Source organism: Lupinus angustifolius, chromosome LG19 (genome assembly GCF_001865875.1).
Source record: "Lupinus angustifolius cultivar Tanjil chromosome LG19, LupAngTanjil_v1.0, whole genome shotgun sequence".
In the NCBI taxonomy this organism is placed as follows: domain Eukaryota; kingdom Viridiplantae; phylum Streptophyta; class Magnoliopsida; order Fabales; family Fabaceae; genus Lupinus; species Lupinus angustifolius.
Window position 1 is genome coordinate 1,354,886 of NC_032027.1, and position 18,304 is coordinate 1,373,189.

At 32.4% G+C, this 18,304-nt stretch overlaps 4 protein-coding genes across 8 annotated transcripts; 3 read left to right on the plus strand and 1 right to left on the minus strand.

Annotated features, from left to right (window-relative positions):
* On the plus strand, window positions 384-17,896 carry LOC109334576 (mitochondrial inner membrane protease atp23-like). Its single transcript, XM_019570426.1, has 7 exons — window positions 384-395; window positions 10,166-10,169; window positions 14,405-14,534; window positions 14,770-14,897; window positions 15,401-15,538; window positions 15,628-15,711; window positions 17,450-17,896. Exons 3-7 carry the CDS (start codon window positions 14,423-14,425, stop codon window positions 17,582-17,584), a joined length of 597 nt encoding a protein of 198 aa, XP_019425971.1. The 5' UTR covers window positions 384-395; window positions 10,166-10,169; window positions 14,405-14,422; the 3' UTR covers window positions 17,585-17,896.
* On the plus strand, window positions 2,285-4,574 carry LOC109334573. 5 transcript variants are annotated; one of them, XM_019570423.1, is made up of 3 exons: window positions 2,285-3,002; window positions 3,051-3,078; window positions 3,136-4,574. In XM_019570423.1, exons 1-3 carry the CDS (start codon window positions 2,409-2,411, stop codon window positions 4,509-4,511), a joined length of 1,998 nt encoding a protein of 665 aa, XP_019425968.1. In that variant the 5' UTR covers window positions 2,285-2,408; the 3' UTR covers window positions 4,512-4,574. The 5 variants fall into 5 exon arrangements, with proteins under 5 accessions (XP_019425968.1, XP_019425965.1, XP_019425967.1 ...); XM_019570420.1 differs by having other exon boundaries at window positions 2,285-3,548; window positions 3,594-4,574; XM_019570422.1 differs by having other exon boundaries at window positions 2,285-3,078.
* Window positions 5,460-7,408, minus strand: LOC109334575. Its single transcript, XM_019570425.1, has 2 exons — window positions 6,796-7,408; window positions 5,460-5,960 (listed from the first exon to the last, which is right to left on the minus strand). The coding sequence occupies exons 1-2, from the start codon at window positions 7,369-7,371 to the stop codon at window positions 5,577-5,579; spliced, it is 960 nt and encodes a 319-aa protein (XP_019425970.1). The 5' UTR covers window positions 7,372-7,408; the 3' UTR covers window positions 5,460-5,576.
* On the plus strand, window positions 10,724-13,162 carry LOC109334574 (UDP-glycosyltransferase 79B3-like). Its single transcript, XM_019570424.1, has 2 exons — window positions 10,724-11,343; window positions 12,091-13,162. Exons 1-2 carry the CDS (start codon window positions 10,830-10,832, stop codon window positions 12,960-12,962), a joined length of 1,386 nt encoding a protein of 461 aa, XP_019425969.1. The 5' UTR covers window positions 10,724-10,829; the 3' UTR covers window positions 12,963-13,162.

Sequence of the window (18,304 nt, forward strand, 5' to 3'; positions counted from 1 at the left end):
AAAAGGTAGATATGTTACAGACAGAGAAACATTATACACAGTACATTGTTGTTCATTACATTAATATTTACAAATACAAGCATGCACTTTCACAATTCTCAAAGTGTTTGAATGTGATATTCCCAATACCAAAACTTCTCTATCATCATTTCTCTCCATCCTCCTTCTATCATCTCTTCACCTTCATGCATATGCTAATGCTATTCTCACTCATATATAGCTTGTCATTTCAATAAATCTTTATAACATCATTTCACTTCTTATACATGATTATTACAATAACGATATGGTGAGAACTTCTATATTAAGTTGGAGTAATTTCAAAGTCTTATCATGGGTATGTTTTTTCCATTTTTCTCCAACCTTATAAAAAACCTTTGCCAAAGTTTTGTTTTGTAAATTAGAAGCTTCACCAAAAATATAATCTCAACTATACAGTATTGATTTTGCTTATTTTTTTGGTTTCCCACATGTATCCTTGCACTAGAGGCAATTCTGTCCACGAAAATCCACAGGATTTAGTAAAATACCTTGTATCATAAGTTTTGGGTCAAGTAATAATACATTGTATTCTTAATTTACTACTACATATTATATTCTATTTTTTCAATTCGAAAATACACTTATTTTTTAGATACTTTTCTTCAACATGTGCCCAAAATCCCCTAAATATGTACCCTTTTTCTGATATTCGTCCTTCCCTCATACTAAATTTAATTTTCCAACCCATCAACTTTTTCCCCTTTATTTTCTTTTTCCGCCACTTTATGTCGTTACCAAAGTTGTTGATCTGCCAAAAGTGTCATGCATGCAACATGATTTTTCCTTTTTGTGTTGAACATGGAGATACTTCCCTATATCAAGTATCATTCAACTCCTCTATAGACTATAGTCCTTTTAATCATATATATTTTCCTACTTCATAGAAAAATTCTTGATTTGTTAAAGTTTTTATTTGAGCAAGTTCAAAATTTTGTAAAAAAAATTATTGAAGTCTATAAACTCAAGTGAAAGCTAACAAACTAATTTATCCAATTACAAATGTATATTAAAACTAACTTATCAATTGATTAGAAAATGTAAATGATGTAGAAGAGCTTCTACTATAAAACATAGGTTTCTTAAAGATTAAATTACACTAAAAAATTTATAATCCTATGAGTTTTAATAAAATTACACAAATCACATCGAACTTTTTAAAACATACACAAACCATCCCTAATTATACATATATATTAATGGACTACCCTGTAAGATAGATAAGTGTAATTTCTTAAATAAAAAATGGTGATTGGTGTAATTAAGTCAAACAAAATACGGTATATTGTGAAAACAAGTCCAAATAGTATAAGAGTCTATGTTTATTCTTTATTTTGGTTAGTTACAATATAGTATGATAGTAATTTAAACACCTCATTAAACTTATTGATGCAGTTTATAACGAATAAAAAATAATGAATATACATTAAATTTATACTATTTGGATTTGTCTCCACAATATACCATATTTTGTTTAACTTAATTATTTCGTCACCATTTTTATTTAAGAAATTACACTTATCTATCTTACAGGGTAGTCCGTTAATATATATGTATAATTAGGGGTAATTTGTATAAATTTTAAAGATGTCTGGATGGTTTGTATAATTTTACTTAAACTCAGGGGAATATCGATCTAATTCAATCATTTCTTAAATAAATGTTTAGAAACCTAAAACTTCTATTTGTTGAAAACCTCCTCTAATCAAATAGAATTATAAGATTATTATTAATCAAATAAAGTTCATTGGTTAACTTATAGTAATCTGTTATAGTGTCTTATCCAACACTAAAATATCATTATCGTGACAATACATTTTGCTTATTTATTTACATAGCTTAAGGAACAGGTATCTGACAAATTTCATATGAAAAGAAGAGCATTATTGTCATGAAACATAAACAAAACAGCAAAGGCAATAAGACCTACCCTACAGTCAATGAGTTACATATAGCTAAAGACAAACAGCATTTCGTCACCTTCCATTAAACACATCTCTCTTATGTTATTAGATCATGTCTCATATGTTGTCACATATCAATTTAAAATATGATATATCAATTAAAATTTTAAATATCTGTTACTATTTCTGTTTTTGGTTCATTATCGGTGATACAAAACAACATATGAGACATAATATGCGATAATGTATCTTTTCATCCACTATGGCCACCTTGCAATCTATCGACAACACACCTCATCGTACAGAGATCACATGTCCTAAACAGTATCTTCATCCCGACCATACCATACAACTAAGCAAAAACTTTTCCATTTATGAAAACCCTTGTTATTGAGTGTACTTACCAACCCAAAAAAATCTCCATGTTCAACTCAATGACCATATTTTGTTGAAAACAAATGGACAATGAACAAAAACAATTGCACAAGTGATCTCTTTGTGTGTTTCACTTCAAAGTTCTCTTCTTCATTTTCATCCATGAAGTTCTCTTCCAAGTCTATTCTAAGCCCAAGTAGAAGCAGAGAACCCCCTCAGATTTCTCTCCAATCTTCCCTAAGCAGAAAACTTAGGAACAATGGAAGCATGAAAGGAGGACAAGCTTCTCCAATGTTCCCTACAACAGGAGGGAAAAAAAGAGGGTGTGGTTTTGAGAATCCAGAACCATCTTCTCCTAAAGTCACTTGTATTGGACAAGTGAGGGTGAAGACAAAGAAGCAAGGGAATAAGATGAGGTCAAGATCAAAGAGAAGAGGTGGTGAAGCATTAAGCTTTAGGAAAAGTGGAACAGAACCAGATCTCATTAGGCAAAACAGCAAGAGTTTTCAGTATCAATTGCAACAAGAGTGTTTGAAGCATAGGAACCAAAGATGGGTGCATCTCCCCTTGACTATTTGTGAAGCAATGAGAGAGTTCACTTGCTTTTTTCCTTGCAAGTCTTCTTGTGTATCAAAAGAAGAGAAAGGTGGCGGAGAAGTAGAAAGATCTAATGTTGAAGAAAATGTGCATGGAAGTGTTAGAGAGGGTTCAAGTGAGGCTGCATTTGCAAAGTGGTTGGTTGCTTTGCAAGAAGGGGATGGTAAAGGAAGGGAGATTGACCTTGTAATGAAGCAAGAAGATGATGAAAATGGAAAAGGAAATGAGAGAAGTTATAGTAAGAGGAAGCATGTGGTTGAAGATATTGAGGTGGTGGAAGAGGAAGAAGAGAAAGGAAGAGTTAGTATTTGTGTTCCTCCAAAAAATGCTCTTTTGTTAATGAGGTGTAGATCTGATCCTGTCAAAATGGCTGCTTTGGCTAATAGGTTTTGGGAATCACCTATTCATGAAGACCATGATTTTGATGAGGATGAAGTAGGTGCTGAAAAAGAACACATTCAAATGGAGCAATATGATGATGTTGAAGAAGAAAGGAATAGCATTTGTGCAAGTGAAAGAGAAAGTGGTTTTGTGAACATTGAAGAAAACCATGTAATAATACAATTAGAAGAAACAGAAACAGAAACAGAAACATTAGAAGTGAAAGAAAGCTATGAAGTTGAAAGCAATGATGTTCATCATGAACCAACTCATGATAAAGTAGTAGAAGGAGAAGAGAATGATGAAGGTGAAAACTTTTCATGTGTTTCCAATTCTACACTTGAAGTTCATCACCATGCAGGTCTTGATAAACCAGAAACTGAAGAAGTTCAACAACCCAGCTTGAAGAACGTGAAGGAGGAGCAACAAAATGAAGAAAGTTTAGAACTTTATCCCACCCCATCAAAGATTATAGCTCCAGAACTTCAAAACGATGAAGCAAAACCAGAATCAGAAGCTGAACAAGTTACTGCAACAATGGCAGAACCTGAAAGTGAAACTATAACTGAAACTTCAGAAGAAAAGGTTACAGTTACAGTTACAGCAGAGATTTCATTTTCACCTAAGCAACAAGAGGAAGAAACTGACCCGATCCATGTAGAACTTGACCCGGTTACTGAACCGGGTCAAGGAAACGGGTCAGAGGAATGTGATGAGAGAGAAAGGTTACCAGAATGTTTGTTACTGATGATGTGTGAACCAAAGCTATCTATGGAAGTTTCAAAGGAGACATGGGTATGCAGCACCGACTTCGTACGGTGGCTGCCACCGGAGAGGATCGCCGGAAAACCCAATGATGCCGTTGTAGTTGAGAGAAGGGCCAGCATGGGGTCCAAGCCGAATAAGAAGCCTTCACCGCAGCGGTTTCTTCAGCCACCGAGGTCTTCATGTTCGTTTCCGGCTATGCCGGCGGCGGCGGTGGGGGGTCTTGCCGGAATGATAGAGCAGAAGCTGGTGGGATCCAAATCTAGCAACAAAGGTTTTGAGCCGTTTGTGTTCACGCGCTGCAAGCCGGAGCCGTTTTTGCTCACGCGCTGCAAGTCTGAGCCGGTGAGGTCATCGGCTAGGCTCGCGCCGGAGGCTTGTTTCTGGAAGGATAGGAAGCTTGAGCCGGCTACTCTTGAAGTCGGCGCGCCAGCTGGGGTTGGATTTTGATTTATTTAGTGTAATTTTTCTCAATTTTCTTTTTAATTGATAAATAATTAATTGTTGTTATCATGTTTAGATTATTGCTAAGTTAGGGGATAATTGACTATATAGTGGTTTTACATTTTCATTGTTCTTATTTTTAGAATAGAATGTCTTTTATATAATTTTAGTGATGTTCATGCAGTTTGTTTTTATTCATGAATTTATAATCACTATAGCACCTCCACTGACATCCTTGGAAAATTGTTAATTAAGATTTGATTGCGAGTTGTGTTTTAGAGGAAAATGAATGAAAATAGAAAGTTTAGATATTACATGATATTTTGTAAGATGACTTTAAAGTTTTTCATTTTTCTTCATTCCATTTCAAAGCTTAAATCCCGATTGAATGTTAAGAAAGTAAAAGGACTCTTTATGTGGTGTATAACTTATTTGTATCAAGTAAGCTAGTTTACTTATACTAAAATACTTCATAATATTACTAAACACAAACTAAATATATCAAGTCTAAGAAACAATAGATAGTAGATACAGCACTTCCTAACAAATACTTGCATTTTGATGATTCCTAAACTTTTTTTAAGGCTGAGACCTGATGTCACATTGTATTAGTTTTTGTGTTTAACTAGGTATCTTCATATATATTGTTTTTAGGGAACTCTGAGACACAATCAGGACTAAACAACATTTCCAACAATTGTCTTCTGCATGTTTTGAACTTTTGGTTCTCTTTCCAAGAATATAGCTCACTTACCACTGTATCCAATTCTTGTTATTGCATGATTTTACCAATTACCATTGATATATAAATCAACTTATTATTTACTTCATGTTAGTCCATGAACACAAACAATTCTATAACCAATTTCATTTTTCTCATCAGTAGATATGTGAAGACAAAAATGAAATCCAACAGAACATGAAGAATTGTGAGAATTAAACAATTTTACCCCATATGCAATTTTATGCAAAAAAAATACAAAAAGAATGATCACTAGTATCATTATAACCCTTATGCTCAAAACTTGAGTTGAGTGTAATCAACATGAAATATATAACCAAAGTCATTTTTCAGCATTCTTGGTGCACATTTGATGCTACAGCTCTAGCCCAAAATTTTATTTGCTCTTTCATGTAAGTTTTAGACTTATTTGGAGCCCAATTTGGAGTAATTGGAAGAGCACAAGTTTGCACCAACCATGCCTCAGATAGATAAGGTTTCCTTGCTGCTTTATCTTCCTCTGTCTCATCTCTGTTTTTGTCTTGTAAACCAGGAATTATGTTAGCTAGATTTGGACTTAAGGTTTCTTTCTCAAATGAGAATCCTAAATCCTTGAACCCTTGAACTTCTTCATGCTCAAGGTCACTTAGGCTTCTCCTCATTGTTTTCTGATTCAGAAACCTACGCCTGCTTTCAATCTCGCCATTTCTAGCTGGTCTTGGAATGCTACAACTCTGTCATACATAACCCAACAACATAATGAATATCATATACATACTTTGTTTGGTACAAAGCATAGTTACATGGTCCGTGATATCAATTCTAGTGTATGGTACTAGTTTTATGTGGTTCATCACTTTTTACATTATTATTATCACAAAGACTTCTTTTACATATTACCCGATATGTAATAATCGGTATGTAGGCTAAATAAGGGAACCATGTAACTATTATACAAAGAAGTATAGTGTGAGACTTGTTGCATGACCCATACACGAATAAGATCAACAATTAGATTCATAAAAAATAGCTCTTGTCCCCAATGGAGAATTATAGTAAGATTACAAATCTTCTATAGACTTGAAACTAAATTAGTTAACTAGAAAAAATTCAACTCAATATGAATTTGGAAGTATCTTTGTTTTAAACAATCTAAAGGACCATGTATTTCTACTAAAAAGTAGCATTTTAGCAGCAAGTATATATATATGCTGCATTGCTGCTTGTCCCTTTCTATTTGTATGATTTTACATTATGCCAAAGGGTTTTGGCTTTTTAGCAATATAGCCAATACTTTTGATATGTGTATTATTTCTGGCCTTAGGGTTCTGGCCACATAAATCAATCATAACTCATAAGCTATTAGATAAGACATAGTACATCTTATGCATTTAAAATTATGGGTTTTGCTAAAAGAAACCCTTTATTACATCAGAAATACAAAAGTGTGATAACTACTTTCAAAATTACATTACCTTAGTGGATGACTAAAAGTGCAAAACCCTTAAAATATATATGATAAATGAGTCAAGCACATAGATCTTTATAAAGCATATATGATTACATTACCTTAGTGGTTTGTCTGGGTGGTAGGATATCAAAATGGGTAGCTATTGATGGTTGTTTAGGAAATTTGCTAGTTCTTGAATCACTCACTTGAAACTCATCTTCTCTCCCTATTGATGGAGGTAAGGATGGTGTTCTAAGAAGCTTACTTTTCCTTCTATTACAATCACTTCTATGATGCCCTTTACTCTGTGCACATTGAACCTTACTAGCTTTTTGAACCACTGCATGATCTGATGTTTGGAACACCAATTTGCTTCCTTTTTTATCATCTTTTTGTTCCACTCTAAATGGTGGCAATGATGGTGTTCTATGCATCTTCTTAGGTTGAACAAAAGCATTATTGTTAGGTGCTTTACTTGTTGATGAGTAGCTAGATACATCAGAGTCCTTCAACAAAAAATCTGGGCTTATTAGACCAGTTGAAGGACAAGGGTCAGAGTAACACCTTGACATTCTTGGTCTTATGTTTAACATGTTCTCAAAGAACCAACACTCTTCTAGAAGATCAATAGCTTCCATTTTTTCATCTTTGCTAAAAGAAGATTCACAAGAGTTTTTGTTATCAATTGGCTCCATGAGTTTCCTCACTTTTCCAACTATGTCACCCCCTTCATGTGTTGTGTAAATATATATATATCAAGAGTTTTTGTGTAGGGTATACTTTTGTCACTTATTGTGCTTAAAATAATTGCATGTTGTATAATTGAAGCCAAAGTTTTGACTATAAATAAATGCTGCTAGCTGCTGAGCTTTCTAGATAGACCATGTATGATTGGACACCATGTGCATTAAGATGTGCTTTAATTATTTATTGCCATATTGATCTTAGTGTACAAACATATGGTGTTATTTTTATAGAAAAATTGATTTCTTCAAGGTGTTTGATTAAGTAAAATAATTGTTTCATATATTTGAGTGTGAAGTCTCATGTCGTTAAATATGAGAGGAAAAGTTTATAAATAGAAAAGACTTATGGATCAATTACCTTAAGGTTTTGGTTTATGACATATGTCTCACTTGTGATACTTTAGTCTTCTCACGTCTTGGTAACAATGAAACTCATCAGTAATTGTGGAGGCTCCTCGGTCGCGCTCGGGTCCATTAATAATATAAGAATTGGATGAGAAAAGAGGACAGGTGGGGATGTGCTGCATTTAAACTCCACAACTGAAAATTATTAGGAGTGGCTTTGTCATGCCAACACATCCCATGTGATGCCGTTTTTGTTTAGGCAAACACATCACAAAACAAGTTATTTATATTCATTATGTTTAGTATACTTTGAAATTGGAATAAATACTTGATTATTGTGTTAGGATAATCTATTTTATTCCTCTCAAGTTTTAGTTGATAGGTGAAGTTGGTTCTCCATTTTCTCTAGGGGAAGTTTTATTCCTTAAATTTTATGTGTTTTAAAATGTTAGTCCTTTTATTAAGTCTTCATCCAAAGAGCCTTGGTGAAATGACTATGTTAGATATTAATTATGTCGACTTTTTAATTAGTTTTATTTCACTAATATCATATAATTGAAAAGTTTTAGCATAAAATCCCCCAATGCAATTTCTGACACAAATTTCATATATGAATATATAAAAGTTGGTGGATAAAATTTTTATATAAAAAAGTTTAATTGTTATAGAATTGAAATATTATGATTGTTGTTGTAAATAGTAAATACAACAAAGGTGTCATATTCTAAGTATGCAATTGAAGAATACCTACATTATAATTCCTTTCTTCATGCTGGAATTTGGGCACCATTTATTTAAAAAAAATACAGTTATGTTATCATGACTTTCGATTTGTTCCACCATCACAACATCAAAGCAGTTAGCTTTTTAAATATTATTATGATTGTTTAAAAAATTAAACCAAATTAATGACTATTAGTTTAATTTGGTTTAGTTTAATATGAATTTAAAATTGATTCCTTAGAATCTAAAGTTCAACAAGAAATTATTGGATGGTACTGAATTAATAGTTCTGAAAGCATCACTTTAATTTATTTATTAATGATTTTATATTTTCTTTTCACTCATATAATGAGTAATGGATGATGGTGATGCATCCTAAACCAATGTTCTCGGACCACACATATCTATTAATGTTAGGTATGTAAATCTTTGCATATACAAATTTAATTAAATTTTAGTCTCCACAAATATTTGCACTCATATTTGAAGGTTTGTAAGAAAAAACAGAAAAATTAATAAATGTTTTTATTAGGGGTACTTTATAATTTGAAGGACAAGCACCAACTCAAAAATATTTGTTGGAGGCATGCTAGTAAAAAGTAAGGGTTGTTCCAAAGTCAAACCAAAAAAATAATATGACGAGGAAGTTTAATTCAAGTCAAATCATCATGTTGCATTCAATAAAATGAAGGTTTGTGCAAGTAGGACCCGTGCATTTTAGGCAGGCCGCCTCTACCTATTCTTATGTGCGTTTTTCAATTGAATAAGGAATAATTTGTGTGTATAATTCATATGAAAATATTACCATTAAGAATAAGGAGAAAGGGTGGTATGATATTATTTCATGGGAGATGTCGTGTGAATGATTTGTTTCCTCTTAAAGTGGACATGTGATTCAAAAGGAGAGAGAGTGCTATTATTTGTTTTATTTCTTGATGGATGAACGTGCAACTTACGGATGAATGATTTATTTCATTTTGTGACTATTGATTCAAATGAGAGATAGTGATATGATTTGTTTCCTTTCTTGTTAGATGTGTGTAACTTAAGGATGAATAATTTATTTCCTTTTGTGACAATGTGATTCAAGGAGAGAGGGTGATATGATTTGTTTCTTTTTTTGGGTTACATGTGAATATGATTATAGTTAATAATGTTTTATTTATTTCCTTTTATAAGTAGTTTTTTAATTCAAAATAATTACACTTATGTAAGGGGAAGTTGTGTGAGATGGGGAGTTGATTACAATTAAGCCATTAGTTAATCATCATTATCATAATTAGGTCAAGTGTGATTCCTAGTGTTAATTTCATGGAGCCAAGTGACCAGCCACACAACTATTCGTAATCGAGTTTGATATGAGAAATACAAGTTGAATTTTGTTGGAAATTATGCACTTAGAGGGAATTGTTCTACTAAGTTCTTAGTTGAACCAAAACTCTTTGTTCTTATCAAGAAGCTCAAACTTCTTGTGGCGAACTTCACTTTGCCTTATCAAACAAATCCTTGTTTGTGGTGTCTTACACAAAATTGTTATTATCAAGAGTTCCAACTTCTTGTAGCAAACTTCACTTTGACTTATCAACGAAATCGTTGTTTGTGACGCCTTACCATCTCAAATATCTTTCATATTCTTTTATGTTACTTACAATTCTGCTTGAATAGAAGTTAAAAGTCATGTTACAACATATAACCAAATTTAATCCAAAAAGACAACTGCCCCACGGAGGTTGTCATCACCTTCCTAACATATATACAAAATTTGATAAGTTATACTTTTACTTTGGAAAGCATGACATAAAGCACTAACCCACTTGAATAATTCTAAATCATTTTCTGGCCAATGAAATTGAAAAAAAAACAATGAATGCTTAATTTTTTTAGCTGATATGATATATTTTCATTAGTCTGAGATATGGTTTGAAACAACGTATCTATGTCCCATATGTTTGGATAAGGATTTATTGTCTTAAACTGTATCCTAAATCATGTTTCAAACCAATGAAATTGAAACAAAATAAAAAATTGATAAATATTTAAAAAAAATTAGTTGACATAGTTTATGATACATTTTAGGATACCATATTTTTGTCACATATGTTCATGTTCTAATAAGAAGTAGAACTATTTAAAGAAGTTTCAATTAAATTACACATTATCTTCAACAATCTAAACCAAAACTACAAGTGGTAGACCGATTATTAAGAAGGGAAATCATTGGTCTAAATTGAACAAATTGAAACCCATAATTCTACCATCTCTACAAAACTTATCCACATACATATATACAATTAACCCATGTCTTGACCAAAGAGATCATAAGTCAAATACTCCAAAAAATGGCTGAACAAAACTCCTCAAAGTTACACATTGCTATGTATCCATGGTTAGCCACAGGTCATGCAACCCCATTCCTCTACCTCTCTAACGAGCTAGCCAAAAGAGGACATAAAATCACATTCTTTATACCCAAAAAAGGCCAACTTCAACTACAACACTTGAACCATTTTCCAAAACTCATCACATTCAACATTGTTCAAATCCCTCACGTTGAAGGCCTTCCATTAGACACAGAAACTGCATCAGAGATACCCATTTCTCTTAACCATCTTCTTGTTATAGGTATGAACCGTACATGTGATCAAGTGGAGAAAGCATTGAGTGCAATGAAACCAGACATAGTTTTATATGACACTGCACATTGGTTGCCACAAATTGCAAGAAGGTTTGGGATTAAAACGGTTTGTTATAATGTTGTTTGTGCTGCAAGTTTGGCTATAGCGCTTGTTCCGGCAAGGAATTTTCCAAAGGATAGACCCATCACGGTGGAGGAGCTGAGCCAGCCACCACCAGGTAATAAATACTTAAGGAAACATGTTAGCTTTAGAATTGTTTCATACTCATTTACCAATTAATAATTATCATCTAAAATTACCATTTTGCATTATTTTAAATATGATTAATGGGGTATAATTTCATGGTTAATTATATATGTTAAATAATTATCATATTAGTCATTTACCACAAATATGTGCACCTTAAACAATTTGCTAAAACATCTTAGTACACATCATTAATTACAAATTTACACATCATTAATCTAACCAAATGCTACAAATGATGTAAAAATAGTGGAAATATTAGTGTTGATAATGAAAAATGTTAAATGGTCCACTTTTTACACATAAATCATAATTGTTTACAAGTATCATGTTGCATGCCTCAATTTCTTTTACATATTTCTTAGTTTACTTCCCTTAATATCAATTGATTTTAAGATTTAATATTAGAGTTCATGGTCTCTCCATCATTCTCTAACATCCATTGTTTTTTTGTTATGCATGGTTTTGTCCAATAAGCTCATGTGGAGGGTATGTATTAGAAATCTCACATCATCAACCTCAATTCTTTGATAAGAAATAACTTATATACCTATAACAAGATAAAATACAACAATAATATAATAATGTAGAATTTATCATCTATCTTTTTTCCTAAAAAATATGGTGTGAAAAAATCATGATAACTTTTTTTTTGGGTACTTATATGTTGTTGGCTTTCACTATCTAATTAAAATATTTTGGTCCGTAACTGCACCAGGTTACCCTTCACCCAAGCTAGTGCTTCGTGGCCATGAGGCTAAAACACTCTTGTTCCTATCAATGCCATGGGGAGAAGGGTTAACGTTCTATGAGAGCATCACAACAGCCATGAAAGAAAGTGATGCCATAGCCATAAGAACAAGCAAAGAAATTGAAGAAAGCTTATGTGACTATATATCATCACAGTACAAAAAGCCAGTCCTTTTAACTGGACCTGTGTTACCTAAAGAGAGTAACCAAGAAAAGCTAGAAGAACCATGGTGCAAGTGGCTTGATGAGTTTAGACAAGGAAGTGTTATTTTTTGTGCATTTGGGTCTCAAATAATGTTGGAAAAATCTCAGTTCCAAGAACTATTACTAGGGTTTGAGATAACAGGGTTGCCTTTTTTGGTTTCTTTGAAAACCCCACAAGGTTGTGAAACTATTGAAGAAGCATTGCCTGAGGGGTTTGAAGAGAGAGTGAAAGGAAGAGGAGTGGTTTCAAAGGGTTGGGTTCAACAACCTTTGATATTGAACCATTCTTCAGTTGGGTGCTTTGTGAACCATTGTGGGTTTGGGTCAATGTGGGAGTCTTTGATGAGTGACAAACAAATAGTGTTGATTCCACATCTTGGTGACCAATTGTTGAGTACTAAGTTGTTGGTTGAAGAATTGGAGGTAGCAGTTGAGGTGAAAAGGGGTGAAAATAATTGGGTTTCTAAAGAGAATTTGAGTGAATCCATTAAGTTAGTGATGGATAAAGATAGTGAGGTAGGTGATAGATTAAAGAAGAACCATAAAAAGTGGATGGATGTTTTGGCTAAGCCAGGGTTCATGGATGGTTATATTGATAGTTTTGTGCAAAGTCTTCAACAACTAAGGAAGAAGTAAAGTATCATGAACTACAAATTTAACTTTGGCTTCAATGTTAGTGTATGTACTTTATGATATTTGTGGTGGTAGTGATATGAACTAAATACTCTCTTCCTCAGAAAAAAGGCAGGGTTTGTAAATATGTGTTGTTGTAGAATAGATAAAATTCAATGACATACATGTATCCCAATGCAATTTGGCAAGCTGTTAAAAGAGTAAGAGTTCTCACCATTAATGAAGAGACAATTAGTATTTTGTAGTGTATCTTTAAGGTTAAAATTGTAACTTCAATAAAAATTAAAGGTCATAAATTTCATTATCTTTTAATTTTTTAATGTATTTTCCCACAACTTACTTCTCCATTAATGGAGAGGAATCTAACTCGTTAAAACACTTTCAATATTATGCTAAGCATTGCCCTTTAAGCACTTACCTCATGTTAATGTAGTTGGAGTTCTTAAAGAAAATTAAAGTAGGAACCGCTTAAAAGAAATGTTATTTGGAGCATAAGACATAAAATATAATAAAAGGGACGTAATCCAAGAGGAAACTAAAATTACTTGCTTATTCATTTTTAGGAAAATTTAATAATTTTAATTAGTGAATAAATTTAAATTATTAGATTTTCCTATATAACTAAGATATATAATATATTTTTATTAATTTACTCTTGGGTTATCATTAATCATTATTTATTAATTGGAGTTCATTAATCATTATTGAAATGGACGGGAGTGCTCCACATTGGAGTTTGAAAATTAATAGAATTATTTCCATTTAAAATTGACTTGTAATTTAGTTTTATAAATTTAATTTAAGAATCAAATGAAACAAGCTTATTAAATAAATAATCTAAATATAAACCAAGAACAATTTTACTGGTTAAATTCATGAATTGACTTGATTATATTTTTTATTTACATGTAAATAAACTCAAATTATATATATAATCTTAGACACATATATATAATTTTATATTCATTTATCAATATAATATATATATATATATCAAAAAAATTATACAAATCAATTTAAAAGTCTCATTTCTTTTTATTAATGATCATTATTCTAGTTGATGAACGATATAAATTGAAGCTTATTAACATGTTTGAAAGTTGTGAACTTTAATTTAGTCAATTTTAAATTAGAAAAATAAATTGCATTAAAATAGATTCAAATCATTCCTTCCACCATCCCACAGTTAACTAGATTGTTCTCTAATAAAGACCACAAAGAAATGAATGAATTAGGATTTTAGCTTCTATATATTTTTAGAATAAAAATTTAATTTCACCATAAGAAAATGACTACAAAATAAATCCAAACAAATTAAAATGAGTGCTATATTGACCATTCTAGAACTTATTTTAGGTTGATATGAATCTAAGACTAAAACAATAAAAATAAAAATTATGTAAGGTGTTGCAGTGGTATTTGAGGTGATGCAATTGCAAGTGAAGTGTTGAAAAGGAACAAAAATGGAAGAACAAACCCTAATTGCAGATAAACCTAATCCTTCTCTCATTCCTCGTCCCCCTGGCTCCAAATCTATTGAAGAATGCCAATCCATGATTCACAAGAGTCTCCGTAGTTCGTATTTCTATCACCATCTTACTAGGGTCAATTTTATTATTATCTTACACTTTATGGTTTTTTTAATTAATTGATGTATAAAAAATCATACTTTTGCCAATGCCCATTTTAACTGCATATTTTCTCAATGCAAAGTAAGCAATCAGTTCCAAGTTATAATTGGAGTTTTTTTTTTTGTTGTTGTTGATGATTTTGTGTAATTTATTTGGTTTATTTCATGATTCTTTGGTAGCTCCTACGGTGAGGTTTCTGAGAGAACATTTGGAGAAAGCAGGGTGTGGTGTAGGAGAAAACTTCTTCAAAGCTATTTATTGTGACTCAGAAACCCAGGCTCAGGGTGGTTACGTTCCTGGTCAAGGGGTACTTGTTTCTTTTCTCCATTCTATTTCCTTCATATACAAATTTTCATTTCTGTTTTTTTCACTGATGAGAACTTTATGTGGTCATTGAGTTCATCTTGATTGAGCATGAGCACAACGGTAAGGTCGCTTGCTCGTAGGCTCAACGGTAAGGTTATTGCTTTGTGGCCTAGAAGTTACAAATTCATATCTTGGATATAGCCTCTTCGCCTACTGGGTAATGCCATGTACATCTACCCTATATTGTGGGAGCCTCGTGCATTGGGTCATCTTTTATTAAGTTTAGCCTTTTGTTGGACTTGGATTGAATTTATCCTTCTATGTATTGTATACTATTAAGTAGCAGATTGAGCTGGTACATTTTGTGAAGAAAATAAGCTCTCAATTCTAAACCTGCTTTGCTTATTTTGGTGGTTGAATAGTACTGTGGTCAATGCTTCTTTTGGCTGTATGTCGGTGCTTGCAATTGGCTAATATTTACTTCCTTGTTTATTTGTGTCCCAGGTAAGAGTGTGCAGTAATTATACACAATTACAAGAACAGGTTGACCGGGTGGTAACTCATGAGTTAATTCTTGCATTTGACCATTGTCGAGCTGCCAATTTGGAATGGAATAATTGTGCTCACCTTGCTTGTTCTGAGGTTCGTATCATACAACCTGTATTAAGTTTGATGTGTTCTGTTTTCCGGCTAGCCCTTAATTAACATTTCTTGATTTTGTTGTGAAAAAGATACGAGCTGGTCATCTAAGTGGTGATTGTCATTACAAGCGAGAACTACTACGGGGTTATACGAGTTTACGTGGACATGGACAAGTATGCTTTTTGTTCTCCTTCTCTGTTAATACAAACTATTTGTTTTAGTTGAATATTTTCAAAGATTACATTCAGAAGTTTTCGGTGTTAGTTTCTAATTCACAATATCAAGATATCAATTGGAAAAATAGTAAAGTATTAGAGTTCATTAAAGTCTTCCAGTGATGCAATTGTCTCAATAGTTTTGAAATTATTATTGGAGACATGGATTCATATTATCAAGCATAGTGCAACTTTTCGTTAGTTTGTCAGTTAAGGGGATTTTATTGTGGCCGCAATTTTGTTATTGTGGAGTATCTGCAACAACAATGATTGTATTTTCCCGCAATTTCTGAATTACTCAGACACTGAGACAGTCCGTAATTGACCACCCCACTTGTTTGTTGAATCTTGTCACGTGCTCTAGAGTTAACAAAGTTGCTGGAATTTTTTCTATTGTAGTTTTCAAGAGTAATAAAGATTTGATATATCCCACTTGACTGATAAATACACCAGATATGATTTCATCAATACTAGGTTATAGGTTTGAAATGAGAAACTAGCAAATCCTTGGCCAATTGAAGTCTTTCATGTACATGATTTATGATATAGCATTATGGCGTCGTTCGATCTATTTACCTGACCCCATCTAGTGGGGTTAAGGCTTGGTTGTTGTTGTAATTGAAGTCATCCATGTCAGATTCTTGAGGATTATTTGGCATCAATTTATTGGGATGGTAACAAGAGTTTTGTCTATTTTCCATAGATTGGTTCTGTTATCTTATTGCTTTATTTCCATGTTGCTGGAATATAGAATGTAATTGAATAGATAGTAGATAACAACTAACATTTTTTTCTCTCCCTTTTAACCTTACTATTGTCTTGTGATGGGTTGAGCATGTATGGAGAAAACTTGTAGAAGTCTCGTTAAGGAGAGTAAATTACTTTAATATTAGCCCAATAATTAGAAGTAGAGGGAGAGTGGGAGACCAAGAAAAACTATTGGCAAAACCATTAAGAATGATTTAGATGCAATCATGTAAATGATCTGTCAATAGAAATGATTCATGGTAGGATATTATGGTGTCATTTGGTTCATGCAACCAACTCTGCCTAGTAAGAAAAAGCTTGGCTGTTGTTATTGTTGATTATTTACATTGGTGCAATAAAGTTGAATGGAAGATTTCTCTATTTTTTTTGCCTTTCTCCATCTTTTTCTTCTATGAAGATAGTGTGAACATTAATCAAATCTTTTTTGTTTTTGTTTTTTACTATAACAAAGCTTGTCATGTCAGAGATCTTGTGGTTTAAAGTCATAGTAGTGTCACTGGCCATTGGTTTGTAAGTTATGGTAAATATTAGTTTAGCAAGGCAAATTAGGAATGGATTAGAAAACAGGAAAATATGGCCCAAAAGAAAAATCTTGATGGAAACATAACTTGCAATGCTAGAAGGCTGCTTGTTTTTCCAAATATTCATACCATGTTCATCCTAGGATAAAAAAGGGGAAAGAAAGAAAAATCACTAAGCTCTCTGTTGTTCTTAAGCATTTTACAATTAAGCTAAGAATAGTTGCATTCTTTGATCTTTACATGGCTCACGTCTAAGAGAGAAAAAGTTTATGAACTGCATTTAACTTGAACTCAGATATAATTTTCTGTGTTCCATAAATTTTATTCAGTTTCCTAGCACATTTTATATTTTAGACATTGTGTTAATGTAGCTTGTTAATACTTACTTGACGAAATGGAATTTGTAGGAATGTGTCAGAAGAAGAGTTATGGAGTCACTAAATGCAAATCCGAATTGCGCTGGGGTAACTGGCAAGGATGCTATGGAAGCTGTATGGGATGTTTGTTATAATGATACACAACCCTTTGACAGAGCTCCTTAAAAACTGCATGGTTGTTGCTAGCACATGTTGTATAGCAACCATTCATTGATACTCTTGGCCACCAGCATAAAATCATAATGGCCAAATTTTGAGTACTACAAATTTGATTCAAATTGTTGGCTTATTTGTTTAGTGGAATGGAATTCACACAAATTTGGGTTGTTGCAAGGCATGGAAGATCATATTGTTTTGACATGCACATTTATTGGTACACTACATTCTTGAGTGAAACTATTCTTTGGTGATTTAGCCACATTTCAATGGTGTGTCACTGTTTTAAAATAGTAAAATGTTTCATAATTTGACATCTAAGTTGTGGGTTAGTGTTTCTTTCATGAAGTATGGCTTTAGAAATCAACTTTCAGGAATCTCTTGATTATAATAGCTCAATTCAATTTTATATAGTTTCTATACCAACACTATGCATTAAGTCTATATGTGAATTGGACTGAAATTTCTTTTGGTCCCTAATTTTATTATGTAAAGTTTCTATTGTTCCCTAATTAATCAATGACTCGATTTGACCTTAAGTTGTATAATTTTGCAATTGATGTCAGGTAATTCTCTATCTCACCTGTTACAATCTTCTGTTCACATGCACCATGGATTAAATTTAGAAGAAAAAAGATTATTTTTTAACATTACGAAGCATATGACATCAATTGAATGAAAGAGTATCATGCAAGTATATTCCTTTTATTTTTTACCTTCATACTCCAA